General features: G+C 26.5%; 1 protein-coding gene across 1 annotated transcript in view; it reads left to right on the top strand.

Moving 5' to 3' along the window:
* LOC122511113 (Krueppel-like factor 6) overlaps positions 1–10,192 on the top strand; it is a 345,643-nt gene extending 335,451 nt beyond the window's left edge. The window contains exon 7 of the mRNA XM_043626172.1: positions 9,655–10,192. Within this exon, the coding sequence (XP_043482107.1) occupies positions 9,655–9,830 (176 nt within the window). The 3' untranslated portion in view covers positions 9,831–10,192. The remainder of the gene's footprint in view (positions 1–9,654) is intronic.
* Positions 10,193–13,386: the final 3,194 nt, after the last annotated feature.

The following is a 13,386-nucleotide window of genomic DNA, read 5'->3' as shown; positions in this document are numbered from 1 at the left end:
ACGACATGGATACCAAGGATCTCTCGTAACCTGACCACAGGCGCCTGCGGTATATCGGAGGACTTTGAATTTGCGGTCTTGGGTTTAAGATATAGGAATATATATATATATACACATTCAATCCGCAAAGAGTAAGAGCGAGAGAGATACCTTGCTTGGCGTTCGCGACTATCGTAAGTAGAGATTTTGCTTTTTCGTATAGGTCATTTATTTATCGAGAGATGCTGTTAGAGAAATAGTCTGAAATCACCTTCAAGTTGGGAAGAATTAAGTATTATGGCTCTAAAGAAGAAGGAGGTTTCACATCCCCTTTGAAAGCAATGTAGCGACAAATTTTTCGATGGTCGAGAGTTTCTATATGGACACAACATGACTTTAGTGATACTCATTCGTTGAAGTCGATTTTGTAATGGCTCTCTCTAGGAGACTAACGTCCAATCTTCTTGCTAAGCATGCTATTGGTCGTAAATTTTTTTCCTCTCTGTGTTTATGTATGTAATGTATGTAAAGCGATGAGATTCTACAATCTTTGGCATACATTCCAGTCTGAATAAGGGAGAGAGAGAGAGAGAGAGAGAGAAGCTAGAAGATAGTAACATTTCTGTTTGATCATAAATCCTTTGATGGATCGTGTATATATGGAGACTTGTTAGTCAAATCGGTATATTTTAATGACAATTTTTTCTCCAATTAGTTTTTTAAAAGAAATTTCAGAAGCCTTTTGGATACGTTTAAAATTTTTGTTTACGTTTAAAATCCGTTTTCTTTTTTTTTTTGAAGGTTTTCCTTTTTTTTTTTTGTTCTCTTCTAAAGGTTTCTAAAATAAAAATTGCCCTGAATTTTAATATATCTTACTTTCATTAAGTATATTATTTTTGGAATTAATTTTTTTTACTATTGGAAGAAATTATAAAACTATATTTTAAATTTTTTGTCCATTTTTTTTAAAGAAAAAACTTGTTTCCTAAATCGGAATTAGTTACAAATAACTAATTGTTAGTACAAACTTGTCTGACTTTTTACTTTAGAAATTAGTATAAAATAATTATTAGTAGAAAATAATTAATTATTAGTAATAAAATTAGAGAATTAGTAGTAAACAATGAAAAGAATAAGAGAAAAAAGTTATTTTACTTACAAAAAAACACTTTTTAAATACAAAATTAAGATTTACTTTAAAAAAAGTATAAAATCAGAGAAAAAGGTAGTTTAGACATCAAAAAATTAATTGTTAAGTAAACAATCCAGTTTTAGTCAGACAGAAAAAAATTTTAGATTTAAAAAACTAATTTAGTTACACAAAATAAATCTAACAGTGAAAGATTTAGAGTAGTTTTAAAAAAACAATTTTCAAGTAGAAAATTCAGTTTTAGTCAGACAAAAAACATTTTTAAATAATAAAAAACTGTAGTCACTTAAAAATTACTTTTTAAGTAGAAAATTCAGTTTTAGTCAGACAAAATACATTTTCAAATTATAAAAAAGTTTAGCCACTTAAAAATTACTTTTTAGTTTTTGAGTAGAAAATACACTTGTAGTCCGACAAAATAAATTGTGAAAGTTGTAAATATATTTTAGTAGGACAAGAATTAATGTTTAAGTAGAAAATTCCGTTTTAGTCAGACAAAATACATTTTCAAATAATAAACAAGTTTATTCACTTAAAAATTACTTTGTAAGTAGAAAATTCAGTTTTAGTCAGACAAAATACATTTAGAAACTATAAAAATGTTTAGTCACTTAAAAATTATTTTTTAAGTAGAGAATGCACTTGTAGTCTGACAAAATATATTGTGAAAGTTGTAAATATATTTTAGTAGGACAAAAATTAATTTTTAAATAGAAAATTCCGTTTTAGTCAGATAAAATACATTTTCAAATTATAAAAAGTTTAGTCACTTAAAAATTTTATTTTATATAAAGGATTAACTTTAACAAAAACAAAAGAAAATTTATTGACAAAAATCATATTTTAAGTAGAAAATACAGTTTTGGTAAGACAAAATACATTATAAGGGTTTTAAAAATTTGACTTCTATTAAAATTAAATTTTCTAACAGTTTTAGTCAGATAAAATATACTGTGGATATTGTAAATATATTTTAGTTAGACAAAAAATAATTTTTAAGTAGAAAAATCAATTTTAGTCAGACAAAATGCAGTTTTAAAGTTAATAAAAGTTTTTTAGATACAAAAACAATTTTCCAACTAGAAAATCTAGTTTTCATTAGTCAGAATTATCTTTCAGAGTAAATTGGTAAAAATTAATCGAAAAATTGCTTTCATAGTAGAAAATCTAATTTTTTCAGACATATCTACTCGCCTGTTTTAGATAAAATACAAGCGATATTTGAATAAAAAGTAAAAAAAATGTAATTTTTCCCACGGGTTTTGTGCTTTTGCGTCAAAAAAAAGGTTATTTAAAAAAAATATTTTTTTTTCAAGTAAAACGTATTATTCAGCCACACACAATCCAATATAAAATTTGAAGCATTATCAAATGTATCAAACATTTTTATTTCATTAAATTTAAAAAAAATGTATCGTGAAAATTTTTTTTTCTCTTCTTTTTTTAAAAATAAAATTAAAAAAAAACATAAAATTTTACAATATAAAAACTCCATTCCTGTTATCTATAATCTATTACCTCCATTAAATTTCCAATAAAAATTGAAAAAACCTCACGGGCAAATGTAATTTAAACAAAAAAAAATCTATATTTTCGCCAAAGATACTGAGGGAGATTACTCATAAATTTAAAACGATATTTCCAATAACATGAAATTTTACGTTCTACTTGCTGGAGATTGCTTTGAAAACGACACTATTTAACTGAACTTGAAAAACTTTTGAATGGAAAAATAAATTTTACTGAAAAAGCAAACAGAAAAAACGGAAAAAGAGAAAAAAAGATGAAAAAGGAAGAAAACCAAAAAAAACTGAAAAAGAGAAATATGAAAAACGAAAACAGAAAAAAAGGAAAAAGAGAAAAAAAATGAAAAAGGAAAAATTAAAAGAAGAAACTTTTCATGCATTTATTTTTGCATTTGAAAAATATTAAAACGTCGTTCATATTATTTTATGTATTTACTAACAGTATATTTGCATTTGAGAATGAAAATAAAAATACCTGTCGTGAGTGGAATATGGCGCGAGAGAGTGAAAACGATTTACGGACAAGAGATTTTTCAAGTACGAGTATCGAAAGGATCAAAGTCCTGTCATGACAGTGGCACACAAGAACAATAGAGTACCAGGGAATGGAATATCTGAGCGGAAAGTGCCTGTAATTGAAAATCTTTCTTTCTCTCTCTCTCTTTCTCTTTGAATATTATACACATATATGTGTGTATACTATAGCTGTGTGACTTCAACGTGCGTTTAACAGTCGATATTTTTCGATTTCTTTGCTGTGAAAATATAACGAAACAAGTCTCTTTCTTGTTCAAGAAAATCACAATTCCATGTAACGCGTGATACTTAAACATCGAATGTTAAACTTCCATTTTTGTCACTCGAGTGCGTTTCATATTTTTTTTAAATAAATAATAAATAATTTAAATAGTATTAAATTTTTTCTCCTGTTATCAAATTAGCCAAATGAAGATTCATTTAATTTATTTATAATTTATTTTGCCTTATTAATGATGAAATGATCAGATAAAGATTTATTCAGTCCATGATGATTTATCGCTTAACTGATGTTCTATTAATGACATGAAGATTTATTCAGTTAACAATAATTCTTAACTGTATATTTATTGAGCAGATGAAAATTTATTCATTTACTCAGAGTAATTACTGTCGTTATGATAATTATCTAAATCCAAATTATAGTAATACTTTTCGAAAAATTCACTAGTTTTTTTAATCTGTTTGGAAATATTTTATTTAAAATTTTTTATATTTAATTTATACAAAATTATTATTTCTTCAGTTATTATTAGTTTAGGTATTTTATTTATATAGACAAAAATTAATTTTTTAAGTAGAACATACGGTTTTAGTCAGACAAAATACAGCTTAGAAGAACAAAAAGTATTTTTGTAACAAAAAAATTAGTTTTTAAGTAGAAATTTTAATTTTGGTCAGACAAAAATTGCATTTAATCTACTGAAAGTAGTTTTTTAAGGAAAAATAAATTTCTATGGACAAATTGTAGTTTTGTAGAAAATGTAGTTTCGGTCAGACGACAATTCAATTTTATCTACTGAAATTAGTTTAGTAAGAAAAAAAATTAGTTTTTAAGTAGAAAATTTAGTTTTGGTTAGACGAAAGTTGTATTTAATTATTAAAAGTAGTTTAGTAAGTAAAAGTCAGTTTCTAAGTAGAACATTCAGTTTCAGTCAGACAGAATACTATTGAAAAGTACAAAAATTATTTTGGAAGATAAAAATTAATTTCTAAGTAGAAAATGTAGTTTAGATCAGACAAAAATTGCATTTAATCTACTAAAAGTAATTTACTAAAAGTAGTTTATTAAAAAATCAGTTTCTAAGTAGAAAATGTAGTGTTACTCACACAAAATACAGTTTAGAAAGAAAAAAAATATTTTTAAGGAAAAAATTAGTTTCTAAGTAGAAAATGTAGTGTTACTCACACAAAATACAGTTTAGAAAGAAAAAAAATATTTTTAAGGGAAAAATTAGTTTCTAAGTAGAAAATATTGTTTTGGTCAGACAAAAATTAGTTTGAAATCACATTTACCAGATATGTAAATTGGTATTTACATAAATCATTATAATAATTTTTCAGTATAGTAAAATTAAAATTAAAATTATTGAAGTAAAAATTTAATATTACATAAGTGAAAATTAAAATTATTCAAGTGAAAATTTAATATTACTTAAGTGAAAATTAAAATTATTCAAGTGAAAATTAATCCAACTTTATTTTCGCAATTTTTGAAAAATTCGCCAAATACTTGACACTGCGCTTACAAGAAAATGCGAAAAATAAATTTTTTTTCCACTCGCGACATGTGGCGTTTCTAATTTCGAACCAAGTACAACTCGACATCATTCTTCGTTTCATCTACACCTCAAGATCTCACATTTCGAGAGCTAAATAAATTTTCTTCCGTCTATGTCAGCCTTCGCCCTTTTGGATGTTCGTCACTGTCGCGAGTTTTCTTCTCCCACCTCCCGTGTCGCGGTTCTGTAATACCTACCTCAGTGAGGAAGACATGGCGCCATTTCTCTTTCATACTTTGGAAATCGTGCGAGCAAAGAGTGAGAGAGAGAAAGAAAGAGAAAGAGGGAAAAAAGAATGAAAGAGAGAAAAAACGAGAGATAGAGAGAGAGGGATGATAAGGGAGAAAGAAAGACAGATAAGTAAGAAAGAGAGAGAGAGAGAGTGAGTGAGTGAGTGATAGAGGAAGGAAAAGGGATGCTGCAATGGAAGAAGGAACGTGGACCGTATTTTCCGGAAAGTCGCGTGCCTGGAATGTCGAGCGGGGTGGATTTGGATATGCGTTGCCACGTCCGGGTCGGATTTGTCGCCGTCACCGCGAGGAATACCTTTTCTCAGAAAAGAGAGAGAAAAGAAAAAAGAAACAGGTTTTGCCCTTGTTTTGTTTAGTCGTTTCGACTCTCTCGCGTGAAACAACTTCGGCCTGAAAACAAAGTGCTGCATAAATTTTCTTCTGTCGTCACGAGTCCTCTCCTTCTCACTGCCTCTCTTTTGGTACCAAAGAGAATGAAAAGAGAAAAAGACAGATAGTAAGAGAGAGAGAGAGGGGGAAGGCATCGTCTTTGAAAACCCTTCACCTAAACATCGTTTCTTAATAGGCCAGGTTGGCGTGAAGACGATTTTTTTTTCTATTTCGACCGGTGAAATTTATCGTCACACACTCGTTTTTCTTCTTTTTTTTTAGTGTAAAACGAGTCACACGAGAATAGTCGATTTTCTATGCGAGACACCTATTTTTACACGCTGCGCTGTTCAATTCGACAAATGTTTTTTGTGTCGAGAGATCCTCGCTTTGAAAAAATTACTAAACATGCTGATGTTGGCATTCTTTTATTTTAGATGAGTGGGGAACAATTTATTTAGAATTTAATACATTTTTGCTTTCTCATAGAGGAAGTATTTTACTTTAAATTTTGGTTTACTTTTTACATTATTTAATAGTTCAATGACATTAATTTTAAGTCGAAGGAATTCAATGTTTTCGTAAGAATATATAAATTGCAAGTAGAAAAATCAGCTTTAGTCAGACATTTCAGATTTTAAGTTGGAAGAATTCTACTTTTTTTGAGATACTAATATCTATAAGTAGAAAAAACTGTTTATTAAGTCAAACAATAAATATTTTGTAAGTAGAAAGAATTCGTTTTTATAAGCAAATACTAATTTTAAGTAGAAAAATCAACTTTAGTCAGACATTACACATTATAATTAGAGAAAATTCTGTTTTTTTCTAAAATAAAGCCAGTTTTAAGTAGAAAATACACTTTTAGTCAGACAATAAACATTATAAGAAAAAAAAATGGTCACGGTTAAATTTAGTTTTTTTTAACAAAAAGAAATTAAAATTTTTCTATTTAAAATGTGTATTGTCTGACTAAATATTCGATTTTTCTACTTAAAATTCGTATTTTTATAATGTGCAATTCAAAAGAGTGAAATTTCTACATAAATAGTTACTTTTATCTAATTAAACACGTTTCTGATTTGAAACTCTAACTGTCTCACTATCAAAACATTTTCCACTTCAAAATTGAGTCAAAGATAATTTTTTTTCAACATTTCATATTTGCGATAATAAATTTACAATAAATATAAAATAAGTATAATAAAAATATAAAGAAATAAAGAAATGAACAAAATTTATTTATTTATTTATTTTAATGTTTGCTTTTTTTTTAGTAGAAAAATTTATGTGTTTCATGTTGAAAAAAATTATTGTAGGCAGAATAAATTCTCTGAAGTAGGAAAAGTACTTCCTGGGAAAAATTTAAGTGAAACCAGTATTTTTCAGTCAGACAGAATTTTAAACTAGAAAGAATAATTTACTTAGGGAAAAAGTCTTAAACGAAAAAAGGAGTTTTAGTCAAACAGGATCCGTTTCTTAAAAGTTTAGGAAGTAATTTAGAAAAGATACAAAAATTTTTTTTTAAGATTTATAGTATTTTACACAGACAAAAATTATTACTATTTTAGTAGAAAACGTTATTTTAGATTAAGAAAAAATATTTTAGTAACCGAAAAATTAGTTATTTTAATTAGAAAATATAGTTTTAGTCAGACAAACTACAATGTAAAAGTTGTACGGGTTTTTTCTGTTAATCGAAAAATGATTTTTAAATAAAAAACACAAATTTGATCAGGTAGAATACACATTGAAAGTAGAAAATAGATTTTAGTTAAATAAAAATCACTTTTTAAGTAAAAAATTCAGTTGTAGTTTGACAAATGTACACTGGTAGAGAAAGCAGAGGTAATTTAGATACAAAAAAATCATTTTTTTTAAGTGGAAAATATAGTTTCAGTAAAACTGAAAATTTAAGAAACATTTTACTTCGAGATAAATTAATTCTTAAGTAGAAATAGACTGTTTTAGTCAGACATTACACACTGTTAATCTTAAAAAATATTCTACTTATACTTAAATTAATATTTAAGTTGAAAGGGCAGTTTTATACAGAGATAATCGTCTGTAAAAATAAGAAAAAAATTTACTTATAAGCATAAATTCATTTTTAAGTAGAAAAGACAGTTTTAGTCAGACATAATACACTGTTAACGTGAAATTGGTAATGTAGTTGAAAAAATGATTTTGTTAAGTAGAAAATTTTCTTTAAGTAAGGCGAAAATTCCGTCACGAAATTAACGTCAGTTAGTTTTATGTTTTTAATTCTAAACTAATGTCTGACTAAAGCTGACTGTTTCTACTTGAAAATTAAGTTTTACAAAAAATCATTTTTAAGTAGAAATAATTGTTATTAACATATTATTAATTCTGATAATTTAATCCTACAATAAAATGTAATCATTAATAACAAATTTTAATAACATTGTCTATTATTAATTATTATTATTATTAACAATTATTAATTAGAAATTGTAGTAAGAAAATAATAATAAATTGTAACAAATAATAACAGAATTGTAAATGATAAAAATAAATTGTAACACCTTTAACAGAAAATCATGTCAGCTCTTTTTCACCGTTTCTTTTGCCACCAAACCTAAAATTATAAAAATCAAAAATAAAAAGTAGAAATTAATTTCATAAAAAAAAACGAACCGCAACATATAGAATTATTCCCCATCTGTTTTTCATTGAAAAAAAAAACACACACACATACGATAAATGAGAATCACATGATTGTAATTATAATTCAATAACAAGTAGTAATTTTCATGAATTCGTGGAATAGGAGAAAAGAAACTTAATTGGGGGGTTGTTTTTTTATAGTTAAATTTTCTATGAAATGGAGGAAAAAAACCGAGAGAAAGTAAAGAGTGAAGGGTGCACGAAAGGTTCCTGGAAATCTTGGGGAATGAGTATAAAGAGAGGGAGGGAGGGAGGGATTGACGAAAAGAGGGTTCGTTGTGTGTACAATATAGTTATATATATATAGAGAGAGAGAATGGAGAAACTGACCACATTTGTTATTGCGAGGTCGGTGGGCGATACGACCTCTATCACTGGTGAATCACCCATGCCTTGCTACACAACTGCAAACTCACTCTCTCTCTCTCTCTCTCTCTCTCTCTCTTACACTCTCCCTCTCTCTCATACTCTATTTCTCTCTTTCTCTCTCTCACTAGAGAGTGACAAGAGCTTTCACTCTCTCTCTCTTCCTCTTTCTCATAGTCACTCTCTCACGAAAGAGAGAGAGAGAGAGAGAGACTCTCTGTCGTTGTCTCTGTTTCTGTCTCTCTCCCTCTCAGCTTGTTAAGCTCAGTAACATCGCGCCACAGGTGGTGACCCTGCATTGTCTCCTCTCCTCCACCGCGTGGCCTCATCAACGTCGACTCGCCTTCCATATTGCTCGAATGGGTTATTTACGGCTTAATAATACGCCAACGCCGCACATCCAAGAAATGTGCTCTCTAGATTGCCTTAATGTCGACATGTGAAGATATCCCCCTTCTCTCCCCCCCCCTCTCACATTCTACTCAAACTTTCCTTCTTCCTTAATAATCTAATCCCTCCTCTACTTTATACAATAGAGTAGTCTCGAAATTTCAAAAAAATTTTACTCTTCACTCTTTTCCCAAAATGACACAAAAAAGGAAAGAAAAAAAAATTTATAATTTCTACTATTTAATAATTATTACTTGTCAGTTCATTCAAATTGAAAATAAAATATATTCATCAAGAGATATTAATTAGCTGTAGAGCCATAGAATTAAATTTCGACAAATTATTTCCCTTAATTAATTATATATAGATTTTTTAATAATTTATTTATTTAATTTATTATTATTATTATTTTGATTTAAAAAAAATATATTTAAAATATATTTAAAGATATTAATTAGCTCGCAAAACAAATATGATAAAATTAAAAATCTAAACAATAATTTTTTGTATTTAAAATTTTTCGTATTTTTGTATTTAAAATAACCAAATTTTTCATTTCCATAACAAGTTTCGATGAAAAGACTAAAAAAAAAAATTGTATCAATTTTCTGTTACAGGAGAGAAGCCATACAAATGCAGCTGGGAAGGTTGCGAGTGGCGATTCGCACGTTCCGATGAATTGACGCGCCATTATCGCAAGCACACAGGCGCAAAACCCTTCAAATGTAGACACTGCGATCGTTGCTTTTCACGTAGCGATCACTTAGCGCTACACATGAAAAGACACGTTTAATCTCGTACATTTTTCCCCGCCCCAAAAAATTTATAAAGAGAAATAAAAAAAAAGCCTCTCCGAATTCTGCGAGAATGGATATCCCATCGATATGATCTCAACTTTAAAAACAAAAAAAAAAAAAAAAAAAGAAAACGAAATTTAAAAAAATCAATTTAAAAAAAAAGAACGAAAAATAATTCTCTTTTCTCTTTTTTTTTTCTTGTCGAGATCAAAATATCGATGAATTCAACTAAAACTGGAGACTATGCGTATAATCATTATCATCATCATCATCATCATGATCATCATCATCATCATCACCATCGTCATCGTCGTCATAGACACACAGACACATATTTCCGTTTAGTGATTAAAGTTACGCTTGATCGCCTAATCCATTTTCACGGAAAATAACTGCCTCTCGCCAGGACCCGGAGCTATAAACCTCCAAAATGTGATAGTGTGTATAATGAGCAATGCACGCTGTACTGTCCAACGTTGTATCGATCTTCCTCGTCCTTGTCATCGCTGTTCTCTTCTTACCGATATAATAATACCATAACCGCCATTATTATTCTCAAGACGTATGAAGCGTCGTTAGTCGGTCATCGTGTTCCGCACTATATTAGTTTTAATTCGATAAAAAAAAAAACCAAGTGTCATTTTTCGTCGTTGCGCTTTTTTCTTCATCTTCAAAAGATCCTTATTTTTGCGAAATATTTTCAATTTTGATAAGTTGCGTTGTTTTTTTTTTTTATTTTTTTTAATGTATTTCAGGAAAAAATACATTTAAAATTTTTTTTTTATTTTCTACAAATAAGAAAAATACACAAGAGGAAATTCTATCTCTTAAAAAGAATTTTTACTATTGCAGTAAAAATTTTATATTTTTTTTAAAGTAATTTTTTATTTAAGAAAAATGAAATTCGTTGCTTTTGGAGATATTTTTCTCTTTATGCGAGTAACACTATTAACAACTTTATTGACAATGTAAAAGTGTTAATAAAAAGTGGTAAATAAAAAAAATTGACAGAATAGTAAAAATTAAAAAATGAAAACAATTTTTAATTTTTACTAAAAGAAATTTTTACTGCAGTAAAAAATAGAAAAAAAACCATTTTTACTAGAGTAAAAAAATAAAGACAATGAAAACAAATTGGAAAAAAATTCTTACTTTAGTAAAAAAAAATATTAACAATTTTTAATTTAAAAGTATAAAATTTATAAATTATAAATTATAAATTTATAAAGTTATAAAGTTATAAAGTTATAAAGTTATAAAGTATAAAAGATAAAAAGTAATTTTAACTTAAAGTTAAAGAAATAAAAACATTTTTTACTGAAGAAGACGAATTAGAAAATTTGTTTATTAACGTAAAAGAAATTAAAAAACAATTTTTATTAAATTGAAACAAATTAGAAAAATTGTAACTAAAGTCAAAATAAATTTTTTTACAGAATTATATAAGGAATTAGAAAAATTTTTACTGAAGTAAAAGAAAACCAATTTTTTGTTAAACAGAAATCAATTAGCAAAATTTACTAAAATAAAAGAAAATTGTTTACTGAAGTAAAAGTAATTAAAAATTCTTTTACTAAAGTAAAAAAAATAATACATTTTTTAGTGAATTAAAATGAATTGGTAAAAATGTTTACTAAAGTGAAAAAAATTGTTACTTTATAAAAAATATAATATAATTTCCACTTAAGTAAAAAAAATTATTACTAAAATATAAAAAAAAACTATTAAGAAAGTGAAAAAATATATATATTAAATAAATAAAGAATAAAGTTACACTAAAATTTCCATAATTGGTTACCATTCCAAAATAGCGAGGTTTCAGTGTAACTCGATACACTAAAACCTCGATAACTTTAAAATTATCAATTATTGATACTATTTATTCTAAAATGTCGATAATTAGTCTGAAAAGTTTGGAAAAAATTGAAAACTTGAAATTCGAGAAAAACAGTAAAAACTCGATAAATTACTCTTACATAGTTAACAATTTTTTCTTTTCCAAAAACTATCGAGGTTTTACTGTACGCTTAAAAACCTTAATTTCCGAAAAAGGAAAATTTACAAATTATTTCACAAAATAACACAAAAATATCTGTTAATTTTCCTTTATTACAGTTTTTCATTTAAATAGTTTACAGTTCATTGTAAAAATAAAAATAATAAAATTAATTATATTATTAATTAAATTGTTGTAATAAAATGCAAAATAAATTGTCAACATATCGCAATATTTGATAGGAAAAAAAAATATTGGAAAAAAAGAAACTGAAAAACGAATAAAAGAAAATTAATCAAAAATTACAGTCGAACCTCGTTAAATGTCATCTCAAATTATCGAGAGTCTACACGGTATATTATTCAATTTTTATTTCAATTTTTTCCTTGTCGAGAATAACTCGAGAATTAATAAATTTTAAATTTCGAGAATGTGGAAAAAAAGTTACAAAAATTTCAAATTTGAATTCAGGAAAAAAACACTTTCGTATCAAAATTTACAAATTTCTCCCAAAGAAAAGGATCTTTTGAACAAATGAAAAAAAAAACAATTTTTGCCATAAATTTTAAAATCGCTTTCTTTCTGTAGGCAAGTGCCATAAGTGACGTGTTTTTATATAAAATTACACGAAAATTCCCAGAGATCATTTTTTGGGATTAAATTGCGTCAATCAACTTCGTATGTTTAATTAATATCTTAATTATAGAAGACCTTTATAGTTCAGGTTACAGAAATTGGAATAATTTTAATACCAGATTTCCTCTCTGGTTTGTTTTGAATATTGCATATAAATATATATACATATATACATGCAAAACTCAATTCCAATTAGAAGAAATTTGGGTAAATAAGTTACATAATAAAATTTCAATCAAAGAGAAAAAATTTATCAATATTTCGAAAAAATTTATTTAAATATAAATATTTTAAAATGAATTTTTTTTCAAAGGCAGAAAAATTTTTGATTAGAAAAAAAGGAAAAGGGGAAAAATACCTGAACGAAAAAAAGTCTCCTGTAATTAAAAAGAAATTGTTCTATTTTGCTTTCGAAAGGAGTAAAATTAACATTTTCTGAATTAATCAACAGAAGAATGATGTAAATAATGAATAATTAAAATTCTCTTCGTCAAAAAAAAAAAAAAAAATCAGGGCGCACTTTAAGAGGCTTAATTTCTCCCACACTCAAAAAGAAAAATGGGCAATAATCACTTTGGCAACATCGACGCTCAATCACTGCCAATTAATTACAAATCACCAAAAAAAAATTCTCCTAATAAAAAAATTATTTCAAGAGCCAAATATGCGCAAATGACTTTTTTTGTCTGCACTAAACAAAAAGAGGAGAAAATTTTTTAGACAAATTTGAAAATTGTTAATTTAATATTAATTTCTATTTTCCCTTTTTAAAAGACTTCATATGCAATATTCATTTTTAAATTTTAATATGAGAAAAAGAAAAGTAAAAAAAAGATTTACTGTCGTTTTATATTTGCATTGTTATATAAATGTTTGTAGTTTTACTACGTGTTTATTAAATATATTTATAAATGAAATTT

The sequence above is a fragment of the Leptopilina heterotoma genome, unplaced genomic scaffold (assembly GCF_015476425.1).
Source record: "Leptopilina heterotoma isolate Lh14 unplaced genomic scaffold, ASM1547642v1 Lhet_80, whole genome shotgun sequence".
Taxonomy (NCBI): Eukaryota; Metazoa; Arthropoda; class Insecta; order Hymenoptera; family Figitidae; genus Leptopilina; species Leptopilina heterotoma.
The sequence above is the reverse complement of the archived record's forward strand: the minus strand, read 5'-3'. Positions and strand labels throughout refer to the sequence as shown.